The sequence below is a fragment of the Sceloporus occidentalis genome, unplaced genomic scaffold (assembly GCF_023333645.1).
Source record: "Sceloporus occidentalis isolate IW3139 unplaced genomic scaffold, rSceOcc1.0.p SCAF_3, whole genome shotgun sequence".
Classification (NCBI taxonomy): domain Eukaryota; kingdom Metazoa; phylum Chordata; class Lepidosauria; order Squamata; family Phrynosomatidae; genus Sceloporus; species Sceloporus occidentalis.
The window spans coordinates 237,841,251-237,861,125 of record NW_028316983.1 but is presented as its reverse complement, the minus strand read 5'-3'; the positions used below and the strand labels follow the sequence as shown (position 1 = coordinate 237,861,125).

Below are 19,875 nucleotides of genomic sequence, written 5' to 3'. Positions count from 1 at the left end.
TTTTCCCCGTGGCAATGTTTTTGTGTATTCCATTCTACACAGCCACTTGTATAGGGTGTTGTTAGTTTTTTTTTTTAACTGTTCTTAATTATTAACTTTGTATTATTTCATGCTAATGTTTCAATTGTCTTACTCTTTGATGTACACCGCTGTGATCGCTGGAATAGCGGTATAGAAATAAAATTTTATTATTATTATTATTATTATTACTCTTTGGGTTTTCAACCAGGACAAATGTGTATACATAGTCCCCTATCTGTGCATGTATTTCTCCCCAACTGCATTAGTCAACAGGTGTTTCCTGTTGTTTGTTCTAACCAAGTTAAGTTCTTCTTAACCAAGAAATCTTGAGAGCAGCACTTCTCTGAAAAGAGTAATATTTCAATCTCAAAGCTCTTGAGATAAAACCACTCTCTCATGATTTTTGGAAAGGGCCATGAGATTCAGTCCAGTTTCAAAATAAGTTATGATGCCTACTGTGTATCTGGCCATAGGTCTTTAACAGCACAGTCCTGTGCATGTCTACTTGGAGGTTATTCCCATTGGGTTTAATGGGGCATATCTACGTATGTGTGTGTAACTTTACAGTCTCGGTCACAAAGAGAGTCACACTTTACATGTGCTAAGAGAAGACCTAGTCCACAAAAGTATAAAGCTATGTGAACACAAAGAGGTTAACAGTTCTGTAAACCTATCAAAATGGAGAAAGGGGGAAAAAGCGTTTTGAAAAATATACATGTCAGACCTAACAAAACCTCATGTGTATATACATATAAAAAAGTGCAGTCGGAAATTTAAAATCCCAAAGTAGCAAAACAATAAAATACAACAAACAAAAAGAGAATAAGGTGCCCTCAAATTTTAATGAACCCCTACATTTGCAAGAATGAGGGGGTGCAGCCCCCCTGTGAAAGTGAAAAAACCCTAATATAGATAGGCCCAGTATTTTTTCCCCTGAAAGAACACTTTTCTAGGCATCTGTAAGTCCTCCAACCTGACTCTATGGTCAAGGTTCACCAGAAGTTGACCACAGAACTGAGCTGGAGGACCTATAGATGCCTAGAGAAAACATATTTTTTTTGTGGCAGGGGCAAACACAGTTCTCCTCAAACAATCAAATCCACAAATGCTTAACCTGCAAATGGGTTGAGGGATGGCTGTAGTGATTGTTTTTTCTTCTTTAAAAAGGCTTTGAAATGAACACAGAAGTGCAATTTGAAACAGAATGTAATGTACTCTATGCAGGTGTCATTAATTTAGCTGAACAGTTCTTAACCTTTGGCCTTCCAGATGTTTTGGACTTCATTTCTCAGCCAGTATGGCAAATGCTCAGGAACTCTGGGAACTGAAGTTCAAAACATCTGAAGGATCAAAGCCTGAGAACCATTGACTTAGGTAGGATAACTATCTGAGATGCCAAAAAACTCTCTTTTTTATGAACTGAGAGAATGCTCAATACACACAAAGATCTGGAAATTTTATCTCATAGACTGGAATCGACTGGTAATGAGCATGTCCAGCGGTGATCGACACTGTCCCAGAAGGGCTAGGAGGTGGTCTATAAGAGGCAACATAAAAAAGAGAGAGTATTATTTTTAAGGTTTACATACTCACATACATACTGGTGTTTTTAGTTATTTTGATTTTAAACACTTGTCTTGCAGCACTCATTTTCAGGCTATCTTCTGAAAGTTTAGAACAACAGAGCAGCATTTAGAAAAGTAACTTTTGGATTCCCTTGCAAAGCTTCAGAAGTTTCATGGTACTGTGCAGGAATACCTTGGTGGCTGAATCAATATTTAAAAAGCTATCAAGAAGATAAAAGACAAGAAAGCAACTGCCCTTATTAAGGTTTAGACTCGCTGACTCATGGGGCCCCTTTCGACTCTATAATTCTTTGATTCTTCCCTTAATGGAAATGATTCTGATAGTTCCTTTATGAGAAGGAATGGCTACTAAACCAATTTAACTACAATGGGAGTGTGCAAGATAGAGACATCCATGAAAGAAAAGTAATTAAGAATCACAGACATCTGTTATTAACAGCTTACAACACTCAAACCATATTTACTTGGAAGCCTATCCTAGGAAAGGAACCAAAATGGATTCAGCCTTTTAAAACTGCAGAAGAAAAACAAGTTAATTAGAAACCTGGAATCATCTGTTATGCATAGCACATTTTTGTAGCCTCAAATAAATGTATTCACACTGCCTTACCGAACGGTGCGCTCCAATATTTGTGTCAGCCTGTCATGAAGCAAGTTTGCCTAGAGAGAGTGTAGAGATTCAGTATTTTAGAGAGAAGCTGAATACCCACTGTACCTTTCCAAGAAACTGGACTAGAAAGCTGTCAGCATTGCTTGTTATTGGGATTTAACAGCATGAATAGCTCACCTGTAAGAATGGGGCACCATGCCCCATGAACCAGTTTTCCAGGATGGATTATGGCCAAGTGCGCCTCCTCAGAACAAGACCAATTATCTTTTCCTGGTTTTTAAATACCCTTTCTCCCTTGTTCTATGTACTGACGCTTTCCCAAACAAAGTAGAGAAATCACCACATACTGATATTTTCCCAGGCATTCTAAGATGGAAACATTCTTAATGATTCCTTCAGTGTGAGCAGACCTTGCTCAGCTTACCAGAGAAGTTGCAACTATTGAAACCCACATTATTATTATTACTATTACCACACATCTGCTTGATGAACCACCCAGTAACTACGTTATATATCTCTGAAGCATATAAACACTTGTAAAGAGTGAAAGTGAGAGTTAACTATACTCCTTGCCTGTTCTTCATGAAATTCAAAACCCCTATATATGTGGTGTCACTTCACATGATTTATAATTTATGTGTTGGGGAGGCAGAATTTATTTTCTGAAGACTACATCTTTGGGGAAAACAGCTGGATATCCTTTTTAGTTCTCAGACCAAAGCAAGTATCTTTGAGTCCAAAATACTAATGGCTAGCTAAGGCATTCAATTTTGTGGAAGGTCTTAGGAAATAAAATGCTTTATATGGATCAAAGCTTTGCACAGATTCTTTTTGGGAAGACCTCAGAAGCCCAGCACACGTCAATATGGTGCTCAGTAAAGAACATTAATTTGAAGTCCCTGAACTAAACCATTTAGAAAAGGCAGAAATGTATCCATTAAGAATGGAAATTTGTTTGTAAGTGGGGCCTTCTCTGCCCTTGGCTCCTGCTTTCTCCCCTTTTCCTTTACTTAAAGTCTCTCACCTCAATTGTATCCTACTTCAGGCAACTTCATACATTCCCTATAAGTCTTAGGCTACTGACACACTGCAGAATTAACGCACTTTGACAAAGCTTTAACTGTCATGGCTCCATCCTATGGAATAATGGGATTTGTACTTTATTGTGGCACCAGAGCTATCTGATGGCTCACAAAACTACAAATCCCAAAATTCCAGAGCACTGAGCCATTGCCGTTGAAGTGGTGTCAAACTGCATTAATTTTGCAGTTTAGATGCAAGCTTACCCAGCTACATATTACATTTGTGTCCATGTTAGTGAGATTTCCAAAAATGGTTTGAACCGTAAATGAAAATGTGGGCTAGAGACAGAAGCGTCTTTGCATTAAGGTTGAACCTCCGACTTTAATCAAGCTGAGGTCTAGTAAAAGTGCCTATGTATAGTTAAGTTGAGTGCTTTGAAAAACAAGATGGCTTCACATGAACAAGTAGGTTTCTGACCACTGCCTAAGTACTCACCTTAGTTTCACACTGTGCAGCAATTTCTTCAAAAGGAGCCTTCTGGAATTTTTCAATCACAAGACGCCTCTTTTCCTTCTCTTGTTCCTCAAGCCCATTGTTGTCTTTTGAAAAAATAAATAAAAATATTGAAGTCACTTTTGTCAAGCAGCTGACAGCTGATGAAGACACAGAGGTGTGACCCTAAACCCAAATAAAGAGTTGCAGAACAAAAAAGTCTAGGGGAAAAAAGGAGCAATGATCATAAAATAGCAATGGTTTTATTGGAAACAAACTAGAAGAGTTGGATAAAAAATGAAAGGGATAGGTAAAATATATTCAATCCTGCAAACAGACAAAAATGCTGTGGTCTGTGTGCAAAGCCCAAAGATAAAATCAAAAGCTTCTGAGCCTTATTCATCTGTGGGACATCCAGGTTACTGTCCATCTTGGACAACTAACTACTTACTTTCACTGGGTGTATCCACATATATTGATATATCTCCCATGCTGTAACAACAGCCTATTCCGACCACTGACGAAGACTCCTTGTCGAAACGTGTTTGGTCCTATTTTATCAATTTATCGCTTGTAATGGGCTTTCTATGTTATCCCTCGTATTTGTGTCCTTGGAGGTGTTAAAAACCTCAGTTGTATTTGTATTTTATATGTATGACATCTCCAATATTTGAGTTATTCATTGGGATTTATAGTTCTTTAGCCTAGTACATATTGGCTACACCGGTTCTTTTACTCATTTGCCTCAGAAGCTTTTGATTTTATCTTTGAGCTTTGCACACAGACCACAGCATTTTTGTCTGTTTGCAGGATTGAATATATTTTACCTATCCCTTTCATTTTTTATCCACCTCTTCTAGTTTGTTTCCAATAAAACTATTGCTATTTTATGATCATTGCTCCTTTTTTTCCCTAGACTTTTTTGTTCTGCAAGCATCTGACAGCATCAGTAGAACAATTAGTAGAACAAAAACAAAGCAAAGAGAAAAGTCAATAATTCATTAAAGTGGAAATGACCATGTTTAAATGCCATGAAAAGCAGTGGGGCATTTGCAATGTAGCTTATTGTGATGTGTGTACCCTCTTCTCCTAACAAGCCATGGTATAACCAATCACAATATATCACCGTCTAAAAATATAAGAATCACAATTAAAATGAGGCTGGTTAGATAGTTTCAGTTTATTCATGAAAACCAAATACAGGTTATAGTCATCAGTTAAAATGAGGCGCTTTACTCTATTTGGAAACTTAAAAGAGAGAATAAGAAATAATGAAAGAATGTCAACACTATAGCTTTAGTCGTCATTCCTTATGCCAAGAAAATCCCCAGAATGGTAGATCTGTAACATAAAGGACAGAGTGATAAATCTCCATGCCACCAAACTTTCCAAGGATTCTTTGGAGGAAAATACAACTGTTCAACTGGTGCTACAGATCTGGAGCCCGTTCAGACAACATAATCACAGTGTTGTCAATCCAGTTACAGTGGGCCCTTGTTATCCACTGGGTTTTGGTTACAGGACTCCCTGCCCCCTCCATGAATAACAAAATTCATGGATGCTTGAGGCTCATTAAATATAATGGCACAGCAAAATGGTGTCCCTTATATAAAATGGAAAATCAAGGTTTGCTATTTGGGATTTATACTTTTCTGGAATATTTTCAAGCCATGGATGCTTGAATCCATGGATAAAAATCCATGGATAAGGAGAGCTGACTGTACTCTCATTAACTGAATAATTAGTTAACTAGTTAATTAATCAATCTAATGGCTCCATCCTATGGAAACCTGGAGTGTATAATTTGGAGAGGCATTAGGTGCTCTGGCTGAAAATTATAAATACCCCTCCCTAAACTACGTATAAATCTCAGGAATCCTTAGGATGGAACCACAACAATTAAAATGGAATATAGTGCTATAACTGGGTGGTGTGAATGGCCCTGGTCATCACAGAATTCTTTTTTTGAATCCAAGCTATTCCAAGTTTACTTATAATTAATCCCTTTCTCCCAACTACTCAGCATAATTAGGTTACATTATGAGTATAACTTATAATGGGATAACTCCACTCATTTTGTGGTGTAGCTATAACTTTTTAGTTACTTTTATAGTTATGGTCTCACTAACTGATAGGAGATGAGTACAGACCACTCTTATCTGTGGTTTCACTTTCTATGGTTTCAGTTACCTGAGGTCAGTCACTGCCTCCAAAATATGTTTATTACAATATCCTTATTGTCAGGGTCCACCTGTGTAAGTCACTGCAGGATGGGATTTCTGGCTCCTGGAGTCCTTTTGCCAAAGTCTTTGCAGGACCAGGATCAGGCCCAAACTGCCAGACTCCTGGAAGGATCAGGACTAAGGCAACAGGCACAGCCAGCTCTACTAGTGCAGAGCAACTAGAGGTATAGCCATTTAAGGGTTGCATTGGCCTCTCCATCCTTGACACAGCAACATGGTCTTCTGTGTTGCCTGTATTTTGCTTTGTTAGTTTTGCTGTGTTTAGACCTGGTCTGCTTCTTGACTTTGCCTCTTGCCTTTGGTCCATTGAACTCTTGGAACTCTGCCTTGCTGTCCTTATACCTGGGCTATTTTCTGACTTACCATCTGCCTCTCGCCCATTGGACTCTCTAAAGTGTTGCATTCATAGCCCTGGCCCCAACAGTCTGCCATGGAATCCAGGCTACTCACACCTTGGACCCTGACACTTATCTATGGCATTGCTCTCCATGGTTTTAGTTACCTGTGGTCTGAGAATATTACTGGTATAGTGTTCAGTACTATCGTGATTTCAGACATCCACTGCCAGTCTTGGAACATAACACTGTGTCAATAAGTTGGGGATACTGTCAATAAGTTGGGGATACTGTATCCCAAAGTCTTATCTGTAGATTTTATTTTTCTAGGGAAGACAATATTACTGGAATATAGGCAAACAATCGATCTTACCTATGACCTGCTTCAGTGTTTCAAAGGTGATCTCTTCAGTACTATTTGTCTAAAAGACACAATGATGAAGAGCTTGATGCAAATACAGTTAAAAGCTAGCCTCAATTCATTCGAAGCAGCTCAAATAAATTTTCTTCCTTAAAATTACTGTTCAGATCACTTATTGTGAGATTTTACTATTGTGAAGGACAATGTCATAGATACCTTTACCATGCCAAGAGGTTGTAAGCATATGTGTTTTGAATGCTATGCAATTAGAACAAAGGATAAAAAAAACCACACAAAAACCCCAAACACAAAAAACCCTCCCAAATTTTCTCATCCTTATTAAGAAAAGAGGTTGACATCCACCACTATGAGATTTTTCATGTTTCTGGACTTTTGATGGGAATTTTGTTTGCAAACAATATAACTCTCCCCCCCCCCCACACCATATGATTTTTGCCATGAACCCAATTTTTATCTAAAATATGCAAAAATTGTCATAATCTCACCAAGCAAGGAGAAAATGTTTGAAAACTTTCCTCAAAAACAAAAACAAAATCAGCATGATTTATACCCCTACAGAGCACACTATTCCACTTTGAACCCCAAATCCAATTGCTATGAAGGATAAGAGAGGTGACCAGTCTGACAGGTGAGAGTGCTACACAGTTTCAGAGGTACAACCTGTGCAGGGTTCCCAGGTGTTTTGTGGGGAGCTTTGGAAAGAGATTTCCATAGAAATCAGGATTCCAAATAATTTTTGGAAAGGAAAATACACACTTCACCTCAAGCATTCATTATCTTTTCAAAGCTTTGCAAAGATAATGAATGCCTAAGGTGACGTGTATTTTCTTCCAACAAGTTTTGGAAGATGTGAACACCATTGCTTTTGTCAAGATCATTGAACTGACTGAAATGTCTTTTGGTTTTTAATCTGAACATTAACTTCCTTTCTAAGGGGTCCTGATGCTCTTTGGAAATTTAGGTTGAACTTTTGCTTTCTTGCTCATGTTAATTGCCATCAAGTTGACTCTGAATTATGGGGACCCTATAAATGAAAGATCTCCAAGTCACCCTGTTATCAACAGTCCCTTGATCGAGACTATCCACCTCTATATGACATCTTCCTCTTTTCCTACTGTTTTCCACCTTAACAAGCAATATTTCTAATGAGATATGTCTCCTCATGATATATTACAACAATCTCCTTATGATATGTTACAGCTTAGTGATCTTGGCTTCTTGGAAGATTTCGTGCTTCACTTACTCTTGGGCCCATATACTTTTCTTTTTGGGAGTCCAGAGTATCCGTAGAACTCCTCTCTAGCTGTTGTTTGTTGTCGTGTGCCCTAAAGTCATTTCCAACTCATGGCAAACCTAAGGTGACCCTATCATGGGTTTTTTTTGGCAAGTTTCCAGCATCACATATCAAATGAGTTTATTATTTTCCTATCCGATTTCTTTGCCATCCAACGTTCACAAACATACATAGAGATCAAAAAATAGGATGAAATGGACAATTCTGACTTTAGTATTCAATGATATGAACAGTCCACCATCCTAAAATATATTCAGTACTCCCTTATGACATCCATTGGTAAGGAAAACAGATAGTGATGGGAAGAAGGTTGTCCACCATTTTGACCTAATTAAAAATTGTAGGTCTGTAGGTCTGTTTTTTATATTGAAACCCCTATGAGGATACAAATATTAATTAAATGGTCAAAAATGGGGGGGGGGGGGCTACCTTCTTCCCACCACTATCACTTTTGTTTACCAACAGAAATCACAATGGAGTACTGAATGTCTTTTAGGATGATACACTGTTATTTCACATGAGCACCAATAAGGCAACTGACCATTGTGTAGAACAAGTGGTTGTGTGGACTATATTAAAAGTAAGACCCAGAAATATCAACAATGTGCAGTGTGGGGTTACATATACCGGGATTCTTGAATTGACACTTGTGGTAGGGAAGAAAAGCTTATTAAAAGTGGAACGATTGGAAACCATTACAAAACATAATGCAAACATGACACTCTTGCTTCCACTACTGAGAAATCTACATACCTTTTCTTCCTGATTACAGCCAGGCAGAATGTCTACCTGAATTGACAAAGTGTCCACAATACTCTTCCTCCTGGACAGTCTGTCTTCATCTGGACAAAAAGAGCAACAAGAACTCCATCACACACACTCACACTTCTTTTTTGAAGGAAGTCAAATAAAATTTTCATTACTTATCATTGTTTTCCTTTCCATTTTATTTTTAAATATTACTTCTCAGAAATAACTACTACACAACAACTATTAACTACCAGTGCACAAGGATTCTTTGGTACAGCCTTGATTTAATTCTTCCAAATGATTTAGAAGAGAAAATAGTCAAGTATTTAAGTATATCATTTTATCATTAAGTCATTAAGTGTATTCTTTATTCTTTATCATTTGTCGATACAATAAGCAGTGATGTTGAATAGAGACATGTTGTTAGACATCCCTGTCCCCCCACAACTTGCCAAAGATGACCTAATGAACTTATTAGATTTGAACCAGGATTACAGTTGTCAATGTGAATGGCAATTCCACTGGAAAAGGGCCAACACAGGCCCATCTAGCATACACCAAGTGCTCTGATAAGAGTAATACATTTACTTATGCAAAAGATTTACATCTTGCCGTTCAGCACCAAAGTTATGGGTTTGTAACTTAAAGTTACAGATCTGTAACTGCTCTGTGTTCAGCTGTGCTCCATGTTCATGATTGTGGCACTATTGTCATGGTTGCAAATCTACCTTAACAACCAGCAATGGAGGTTTGTTCTGTTGGCGATCGAGACCCAGAAAGATATTTCCAGCCCTTCCACCAGCAATCTATGGTGTGATGGGGAGTTGCAACAGAGGTCTTGCTTCTGATTGTTGTACCAGAAATCACCGATGAGAGGGATCTAAATACATAATTCTGCTGTGTTCCAATCACTAGTGGAACAGAGCTCCCCTGCTTGATGCAACTGCTGGCTGTAGTAGGTATACTGTGTAATGTAGGTACAAGAATAGTATCTTCATTCTGCCCATTGGCAAACCAGAATACTGGTGAGATACATTTCAACCCGTTAATTCCAGTTCAAAAACACTCACCAAGCTGTTACATCAATAGCTTCACAACTCACAACAATACAAAGATTAGGAAAAATTAAGAAGAAAAGAACACTAGCACTACCTGTCTAGCTATCTATGCACAAAATGCTTACCAGGATGCCTATGAATCCTAACCACAACAGGGAAATGCTATAAAGAGGAGAAGCAGCTATGGTTCAAATTTACCTTTTGATTTGCGCCTGCATTTATGAGGCTTTTTGCCAGATGGGAACAGAGCTAAATATCAAGAGATACACAAGAGTGGAAACAAAACATTTAGGGTGACATACTAATCAGGAAATCAGAAAGAAAGGATAGCATGAAAGTCATAAACATTTTGCCAGGATTAGGAGAACTGGATGACTGAAGAAGGGTATTTGATGTCGGTTTTTTTGCCACCTATTTGACTGCATTTGGAATGCATGATATTGTGTGGCAAAGCCAAGGGGTAGATGAGAAAAGGAGGGTTTCCCCCCTGCAAGATAGGACCCCTTCCCCCCCCCCCAAAAAAAAAAACCTAGAGTGGCTAGTAGCTGCAAAGAAAGCCTTTGTTAGATACAGGCGGCCTTTTGTATCTGTGCGGGTTCTGTTCCAGACCTATGTCCCCATGGATACCCAAAACCTCAGGACCTCAAATGTTGTTGGTCTTAATGGTGGCATGCCATTTATGTAGCCATAACAGCATAGCTACAAGCATGCACCACCATTAAGGTGAATGGGATGGAGTTATCTCTGGATGCTTAAATTCACGGATGGCAAGGTATTGGGGTGGGTGGACTGGACTGTACCAGAATTAAAAGCATTTGAGTGCTACTTCTAGGGTATAATCATCATTCATTTTGAACAGGGTTTCCAAAAACTCTACTTTCCCCCCTTCTCACCCTATACCAACAGCCATTGTTCTGGGCTTTGAGGGAGAGAGCGTCAGTCAGTCATAGCACCATCCTGCCTTGATTCCACTGACTGAGGAAAAGCCCACCCTCCTTCCGAAGTGCCACTGCTATGGCTTTTGAGGGACAGAACAGCAGCCAGCATTTGATGGACTTAACCTTGTCTCTGCACTGCCATCCCCTTTTCCTCGTGTTTCATGTCTTTTAGACTGTAAGCCTGAGGGAAGGGAATTGTCAAATTAAACTTTTGTAAACCACTGTGGGAGCTTTTTTGGCTGAAGGGTGGGATACAAATGCTTCATGCTCCATGGTTTCAGTTCAGGCGAATTACAGTCTGAAAATATTACTGGTACAAGTTGAGTCTCCCTTATCCAAAATGCTTGGGACTAGAAGTATTTTGGATTTTGAATTTTTTCAAATTTTGGAATATTTGCGTAGACATAATGAGATATCTTGGAGATGGGACCCAAGACTAAAAATGAAATTCATTTAAGTGTACACCTCATACACATAGCCTGAAGGTAATTTTATACAAAATATACTTTTTTAAAAAATAACTGTGCATGAAACAATATTTGTGAAAGCAATAGTGTCACTATCTCAGTAACCCATGTGGATAGTTTTTAAAACGTATGTGAGCAGATTCAATATGTATGGGGTCTCCACAAGCTCTGAAATTGGGTACTCCTCTGTGTTAGAATTCTCAGATGTTAATTATTTTTGTATGGTTCGCAATCCCAAAAATAATAATCAAATAATTTGACCAATTTTTAAACAAATGAACAAACAAACATGTGAGCCACCAGGTGCTTACCTGTCACGAGAGGTACATATGGGACTGAGAGTCGTTCCACACAGTAGCCACTGCCACCCAGTGATTCTGCCATTTGGTTGCTCAGGAAAAACAAGTTTGTTTCATCTTTCCCCAGGGACTTGGGTAGGCTTCAAAACACAATTCATCATTATTAATTTCTAATCATCATGTCTATAAGCATAATAAAATAATAGCACAAGAGGGAATACAAATTACTGTAAATGACTTAAAAGTAGGAACTGCTATTAAATTTTGTTCCTTCTATTCAACTGATTGCAAATCAGCATTGTTTTTATTTTTTTAAATACTTAAGATACCATGTTGTTATTCTCTTCCCATGAGAATAAATGCATTTTTGTTCTCAGTTTACTTGCAAAATGGGGTGGGGAATGCATGGCCTTCCAGGTGTTACTAGACTTCAACTTTTGACCATTTTCATCATTAGGTATTCCAGCCAAGGCTGATGGGAACTGTAATCCAGCAACATTTGAAGCGTTCTACATTCTCTTCCATTGCTTTAATGTTGACAGCTACTTAGTAACTTGAGAGCCATTGTGGTCTAGTGACTGGAGTGTTGGGCTGGGACTCAGGGAAACCAGGCTTCAAATCCATCCTGGGCCATGGATACCAACTGTCTGAGCTCGGGCAAGTCACATTCTCTCAGCCTCAGAGGAAAGCAATGGCAAAACCCCTCTGAACAAATCTTGCCAAGAAAGCCCTGTGATACTGGCTAAGGCTGATAAAAGATGCAGTACAGCAATATCTGAAGAGATCTACATTCCCTTCCCTTTACTGTTTGCAGCTACTTCTTATCTAACTGATGACTAATATACTAAGTCCAGCTAAGGTATAAATTGTGCAACCCTCCAGTTGTTGAACTGTAATTCCCAGTAATCCCTCTGCTGCCCGGGGTAGATGAGAGTTGCAGTTCAGTGTCTTGAAAGCCTGACATTACCAACATTACCAAACATAAAAAGCAGAAGCAGCTGCTCTTTACCTGGTTGAATGGTGGGGCCTTTCATACTACATAGTTACAGCACTAGTATTCTACTTTGTCATGGTGGCATTGTACGGAATTCTAGAGTTTACAGTCTGATAAGGCACTTTTACTATCTGGCTGATAAACCCAGCATTCAGGAGGATGGGACCATGGGAGAAAAAGTGGAACCATCACACTATAAATGTACAGTGCAAAAGAACCCCATTTGTCCAGAGGAGGCTGACCAAAATGCTGAAAGGTCTGGAAACTATTCCCTGTGAAGAGAAGCTTAGGGAGTTGGGTATGTTTAGCCTGGGGAAGAGAAGCTCAAGGCTATATGATAGCAGTGTTTAAATATTTGAAGGGGTGTCATACTGAGGATGAAGCAAGCTTGTTTTCTCTAGGACATGGATCAATGGATTCAAGCTACAGGAAAAGATATTCCACCTAAAAATTAGGAGGAACTTCCTGACAGTACGAGCTGTTCAACAGTGGAACAAACTCCCTCATAGAGTGGTGGAGTCTCCTTCTTTGGAGGTTTTTAAACAGAGGTTGGATAACCATCTGTGGGGTGTTTTTTTTTAATTGTGAGTTCCTGCATGATAGGAAGTTGGACTGGATGGCCATCATGGTCTCTTCCAACTCCATAATTCTATTATTCTATTGTTCCTCTAGTCTAGGACCTATCCTGTCCTCTGACTGGCAGGTGTCCATCAAGTTCTCAGCCAGAGACAGGTCTTGCCAGTCACTTGACTCTTTTAAATGGAGAAACCATTTAAATCTATATACTGGGAGTAAAGAGGATATAAATAAACAGAAGAAACAGAATAATAAACCAAAAATTTATATTTATTCATGTAAAAGATTTATCCCTCCTTTTATGATAAGCCCTTCTACCTGAATCTGAAACTGCCTTTCTTCTGTGGACCCTCCCACCATTGATCCATATGGCAGTATTATTTACAGTATTATTTTACATACTTGCATTTCTTCTCTCTGAAAATGGTTTCTGGTAAAAAATAGGGTGCTTCTACATTTCTGGTTTCAATGACCTATAAAACAAGACAAGGTGTGTTCAGAATACAGCAAAATTATCTCTTGCAATGATTTCTATTTTGTATTAGAATGAGTATTTCAGTGCAAGTACATAAATGTGGGACAATCATGAATAATCTTTCAGGGCGAAGAGCAGCTTTCCTTTTCATGTTCAGATGGAATGTCTATAGTGATTCACAGAAATAAGTCTGCAAGTATGTTTATTGTGGCAGATAACCTTCTTCACTTGCACACTCCTTCAAACCTGAGATTGCCCGAAAGATCCACCTACTTCCTCACTGTCTGGAGTCTCTATAGGTTCATTGTATCAAAGCATGCTATAGTGACATCCTGTATCTGCATTGCAGAATTAATACAGATTGACACCGCTTTAACTGCCACGGCTCAATGCTATGGAATTCTGGGACTTGTAGTTTTGTGAGCTACTTAGCCTTCTCTGTCAGAGAACTCTGGCGCCACAAAAAACTGCAAACCTCAGGAGCCATGGCAATTAAAGTAGTGTCAGCTATTTCTTAGTTTTACCAGTTCACTCTGTCAAATACCTACTGTCAAATTTTCCATCTCTTTCCAGGAATAATTCTACAGGTCAGTGTATATTGGTGGGCATGTGCTACTAGAACACTAGAAGGTGAGACCCACAGAATTTCATATGATGCCTGGGCTTAAAGTTATATTGTTCTTGAACCCAACAGTAACCAATTCCCCCCTCCAAAAAATAAAACAATTCTGAACAAAGTACAAAAAGTTAAAGGTAAATATCAAACTAAGTATTAGCCTAGGTAACTCTGCATTCTGAGGGTATATCCACACTGCAGAATTAAAGCAGTTTGACACCACTTTAACTGTCATGAGTGTATCCCACAGAATCATAGGATATATAGTTTGGTGAGACATTCAGCTTGGTCTGTTAGAAAGACAGCTAAGAGAGACAGCTGGCACCTAAGAAAGTAAAAGTCAGATAAAGGACTAAAGTTACTAATTTTTTTCTCTTTTGTTCCAAAAAAGCCATAGATATTTGATCCAAACTGAAGTCCCCATGTTCACTTTGAATTCTGATTTAAAGCAGAATCTATTGGTAATGAATAGATGAACATACACATAGCAGTTTTCTAGCCTTCTTAAACTTATCTTCCCCCAGTGATTCCAGTGAACAGGGCCCATCAAATTTGTACACAATTTTCATTTAGCTTAGACTAAGCTGTAGATCTCCTCTTGCACCAGCTAGGGATGGGAAAACCTGTCAGTTTTTCTTTCTTTCAAATATGAATATTGTGATGATTGAGAAATAAAATTCTCAACCATCCCTACCACTAATACAAGATAGATGTTTGATATTCCAAAGCAATACTGTACCTTGCTAACATGTTGGCAAAAAGCAGGAACAGCAATCATCTGGCTTAGAAAATTGAGGTAGGCAGCTACTACTGCCATGATGGTACAACGATGAAACATGGGCAAGCTGTCTTCATTAAGGATAGCAATGTCCTTCAATTAAACAAAAAGTTCAACCATCAGTTATGGTGTTTTCTATCTGTATGGAAACATTGAGGCCTGAATCCAATGTAATGATAGCATAGTGAAAATCAGTTATCACTATTTTGTGGATTTTATTGTGCAAGTGGTTATTCAAAAGAGCTGCAAAAGAGGTTGTGTAACCTTGCAACCATTGTGAAAGATTGCCTACATCCTTGATCTGACTCTGAAAATGCACAACCATTAATGAAAATAGAGGGTAAAGGACAGATGTTTCCATTCATATCCACAAAAAACATTAGATATTTAAATGGTAATGTCAACCAAATTATTGGGGGTGGGGGGCTGTGTTTGGGAAGTTGAACAGGACTTAACAACAACATGTCTAGCTCATAATGCATCTGCAACAGATTTTTCAGGACAAAATTCATTTACAAATGACGTTTCAGGACAAAACCAATTCAATATGCCAGAATCTCCTGAAAAGGTACATGTGGATCCACTGGGAAATCTCTGAGTCATTCGCAATACACACAAGGTTTCTTACTTCCAACTGTTTAACAAGAGCAATACCAATACCCCACCAACTATTGGAAGGAAGAAAACATGAGACAAACCACGAGTGGATTTTTATTCAACAGGACTACACACTCACTTCTGATAACACAAATAGATTTTCAGAAACAGAATGTGCTCAGACCTGATCTTTTTTCCCCTGAACTATATGTGTGGCTGCCCCAACTCCCTGTTTTGCACCTGATGGTGGATCTCATACCTCTGTATTCAGTTTTGCAGTATGGATACAATCCCTGAGGCCTGTGCATAAGCAATATACTCACAGTTTGGAGGCAATGCACTACAAAGCAACACATTGTATTTTATTCAGCACTAATTCCTTTTCAGAAATAGCAATCTCTTATGGCACATCCTGTCAGTAATGATTCTCACTGAATTCCTTCTCCCAGCAATGAAAATAAAGACCATACATGCAACCTATTTCCTCTGTTCCCCCTGCACATTTTTCTCTTTCTAAAATGTTTTCTCCCTTTCTCTTTATGTGAAACAAACAAAGGAAGTGCAAGTTATGTGGGGATCCACATGACTTATCCAATCAGTGACAGATAAGCCTGATCCTTTAAGCCTCCCCAAAGTAATTTTCCCAGAATTCTCCATGGAATTATAGTATTAGAATACATTCTAATACTGTAACTATGAAACAATCTCATGTAAGAGCACTCTAACACTAAAACCCTATAGAGCACCCTAGGGAAATTATACTATTGGTGCTTTCAGAGTGATTGTAGCTGATGTGATAAGCGACATGTGTCCCTGTGTGACTTACATTGTTTATTTAAGAAGAGAAAGAAAATATAAAACAAACAAAGAAAGCTGGTTTGGGAGAATAACTGAAGCAAGGGCAGACATGGAACACATAACTGAACATGTTAAAACATGCAACAGAATGCATTATTCCTATGCAGCCAGCAAAAATGTTAATATCTGGCTTGGTAAAGAATGCAATTCATTCCTTTCCCCCTGCTAATAAGCCAATTTCTGACAAGACCTCAACCCTAGATACATCAAGGTCCAACGAACACATCCAAAGTCCTACCTGCAATGCAATAGCAACTCTGATCAGGTCTATGACTACTTCTTCATTGGCTAATTCAATGGTGATGAGAGCCAGAGTGGTGTATAGTAGTTCAAAATTCTTTTGGATGTTGTCTTCCTCCTTACAACCCAAGTAGACATGTCTATACAGTTGCTGTCCATGCTACAGAGAAAAGGAAGAATAAAAAATATTATTATTTATTAAATGTGTATTGTCATGTATTAAATTTATTATTTATTACTTATTATTATTCCTTTTTATTTATTTAATTTCTTGCCATTTTGTAAATAATTTAAAAAATCACCCTGGAAATTTTACAAATGAATAAATAGAGGTTAATAAGGATAAAATATCAATGACAGATCTTGAAGAAGTCCAGAGGTATGAACCTACTTCTTCAGAGAGAGTCCAACCCCAAACAGAAGAACCACTGGACATCACAACATCATTCAGGAGAACCACACCTTAACATCAGTCCTGTCTTTTTTTCCATTGAAATTGTGGATCATTTTTAAAAACACACACACACACAAGGTAATTGGTTAAGGCTTTACACTGAAACAATTTATTTGGCTCAAGAAAGGAGACATTATGTCTGCTGACGTAAAAATAACAGGCTTTTACTAAATCTATATTGTATATACACATATCACTTTCTAGATAACTACAGAGTAATAATCTACCACAAATCAAATGTTACAGTTTTCATTACATCATGGCATTAAGAACACTGTGCTCTTTCTGTCTTTGCTTTCACACAGTCATCATCTGAAATGCAGAAGGCTTCTGTCTTAGAAGCAAAGAGGTATTAATACAGCATTATTACCTTTTTGATGAAATTCACATCTTGCCTTGAAATTTTGTCTCGTTTTATCTTTAGATCTGAAACATCAGGTATTATTCTAGGGAAAAATAAATTAGTCTGTCAGTTTTGTAAAATAGCATTAATAATTATGATTTATAAAACAAGATGCTTCTCAGGAGGTGGGAGTGGGAAGCCCACTGTTAAACATATTCAACCTATTTAGACATTTCTGAAGTAATTTCCATTTTAATTATAATGCATACCTAGTTTTAAAAAGGAAGCACAAATTACAATTCAGTACAAGCATACCATTACATTTGGACAAACCTGTTTTGCACAAAACAAAATATAATTACAATCTTAATTAAACCAAGAGCAACTTGGAAGAGATACTTAACATTCAGCACAATGCAGCTGGGGAACAAAATCATCCAGCAAGTTCAATTGTTGCAAGCTTGTATTTTGGTCTTCTCTAACAAAATGAAACATGGCAAAGTTGCAGATAACTGTCTCCAGTTTGTACCATGAATTGACCCCAGCCAAGAAACCATCTGTTAAACTAGAATTGTCTGCCATGCATAATTAGGTGTCAGTTTTCAGTAGGTAATGTAGAAGTGGAAGTGTTCTGAACTAGAGTTAAATACAGTCTCATGACAGCCTTCCCTTACTATCCACCTTCCCATACTATCTGGCCAACATATTGTTGTGATATATTACTGTTGTGATATATTGGGGTAGCTTGGTCTTTTAATGGGCAACTAAGATTAATTTGTTTTACAAAAGATCCACCCCAAGTCTTGAAAACTTTGAGAACTGGTTTGTTGCTGAGGGATTCACGCAGTGGCCTGAATTTTTGGGATCTCCTTTAGAGTGTGGCTATGGGCTCTCTGATGATGAACCCACATTAAGATCCCAAATCTTCTCCCATGCATCCAGTTTGGACCAAAACTAGAAATCTGCATCAGAAATCAGAAGCTCTCCACCTTTACAAACATGAGTTTCTAGTCCCATCTAGGCCAGGACTCTCCCCATCGACTGGCAGAAGCTTTCCAGGGTCTCCAGCTAGCAGTCTTTCCTAACCATCGCTACAGACTGCACCTGGAATATTTTTTTTAACATACACCCTTTATGAGGGTGGATAGGAGAGAAGCAAAGAAGCAGAGATGAAAAAAGAAAAGAAGATGCCCAAATCCACAACAGGATAAATTCTGACCCTGTTAAGGGTACTCCTATTTGGGAATCCTGTGCCTTACAAGTCTCGTGTTGTCTTCCTAGATTTTTTTTTTCTATCCACAGGTACCACCCAAATCCCAGAAAGTTCTTCAGGCCAGAAATAAGTGACATCTTCCTCCATACCCTATTATTTCTCCAAAAAGCACCTTAAATCATTGCTCTGTTGAGGCCTCCATAAGTCTCAGTTAAGAGCAATGAGATCTAGCGTCATTTTATTTTGCTTTGTTTCTCCAATAAGAGAAGAACTTTCTTCTGTCCACTTAAGATTTTATTTTGCTTTTCATATTTCCTTTAATTGGTGTAGCACCAAAGTGGGTGTCATAGGCCAGAAAATGGCAACCAGATATTTAGAGCTTGACTTTATCTTTTCTCAGGGCTTGATGTAAAAAAAAGGCATAGAAAGAGCAACAATAGGAGGTGCTTGGGCAGAGATTGTTCATGCTACCTATTCCAGCATTTGCCACAGGGATCCATATATTACATTGATATAATCTCTATACAGTGGACCCTTGTTATACGTTGGGGTTTGGCTCCAAACTCAAGTCCCATTAAATATAATGACATAGCAAAATGGTGTCCCTTATAAAAAATGGAAAATCAAGGCTTGATATTTGAAATTTATACTTTTTTTGAACATTTTCAAACCATGGATGCTTGAATCCATGTATAAGAAGGGCCGACTGTATTACACTGAATCAGAATTTCTTTAGGCCTCAGCAGAGGCCCCATCAAATGCAAAAGATTAACCTTATTCCTCTGAGTTTTGCTCTGTTGTCATGTCGATCGATAAGGTTATGCAGTATTTCAAGGACCAGTTGTCTTAGTTCAGAGTCATCCATGAGTGAAGGAGACAGCAAGGGATCAAGGAAAGGAGCAGGCAGAGCAGCAGAAATGGACTTGGAACTGTATCCCGTAGTCACCTGATTGGCAGAGAAAGTAAACAGTAACTACCATAGCAATACATGCTTCTACCAAATTTCACAACCAAAAGCTTGTTATACAACTGGACAAAAAAAATCAAATAGGATCTACATAGTTTTCTAAATTATTAGATTTTTATGATGGGGGGGGGGGCATGGATTTCTTTCTGGTCACTGCATTCTCTCAGTATTGATAAAAAAATACTTTGTGCAGAAAGCAATATTTTGTACAACCCTTTGGCCTGAATCTAGATCAAGAGAAGTAATAGTACCACTGTATTCTGCTT

The 19,875-nt window shown here is 38.2% G+C and overlaps 1 protein-coding gene across 4 annotated transcripts in view; it reads right to left on the bottom strand.

Annotated features, from left to right (window-relative positions):
* Window positions 1-213: 213 nt before the first annotated feature.
* EFR3A (EFR3 homolog A) overlaps window positions 214-19,875 on the bottom strand; it is a 95,209-nt gene continuing 75,547 nt past the window's right edge. For 3 of the 4 annotated variants that reach the window (XM_089517974.1, XM_089517975.1, XM_089517976.1), the window contains exons 14-25: window positions 19,416-19,588; window positions 17,457-17,532; window positions 16,631-16,792; window positions 14,899-15,030; window positions 13,471-13,541; window positions 11,511-11,638; window positions 9,993-10,043; window positions 8,740-8,828; window positions 6,684-6,732; window positions 3,736-3,839; window positions 2,218-2,267; window positions 214-1,558 (exon numbers count right to left, since the gene is read on the bottom strand). In XM_089517974.1, the coding sequence (XP_089374100.1) occupies window positions 1,453-1,558; window positions 2,218-2,267; window positions 3,736-3,839; window positions 6,684-6,732; window positions 8,740-8,828; window positions 9,993-10,043; window positions 11,511-11,638; window positions 13,471-13,541; window positions 14,899-15,030; window positions 16,631-16,792; window positions 17,457-17,532; window positions 19,416-19,588 (1,191 nt within the window). In that variant the 3' untranslated portion in view covers window positions 214-1,452. The remainder of the gene's footprint in view (window positions 1,559-2,217; window positions 2,268-3,735; window positions 3,840-6,683; window positions 6,733-8,739; window positions 8,829-9,992; window positions 10,044-11,510; window positions 11,639-13,470; window positions 13,542-14,898; window positions 15,031-16,630; window positions 16,793-17,456; window positions 17,533-19,415; window positions 19,589-19,875) is intronic. The other variant, XM_089517977.1, reaches the window with a different exon arrangement.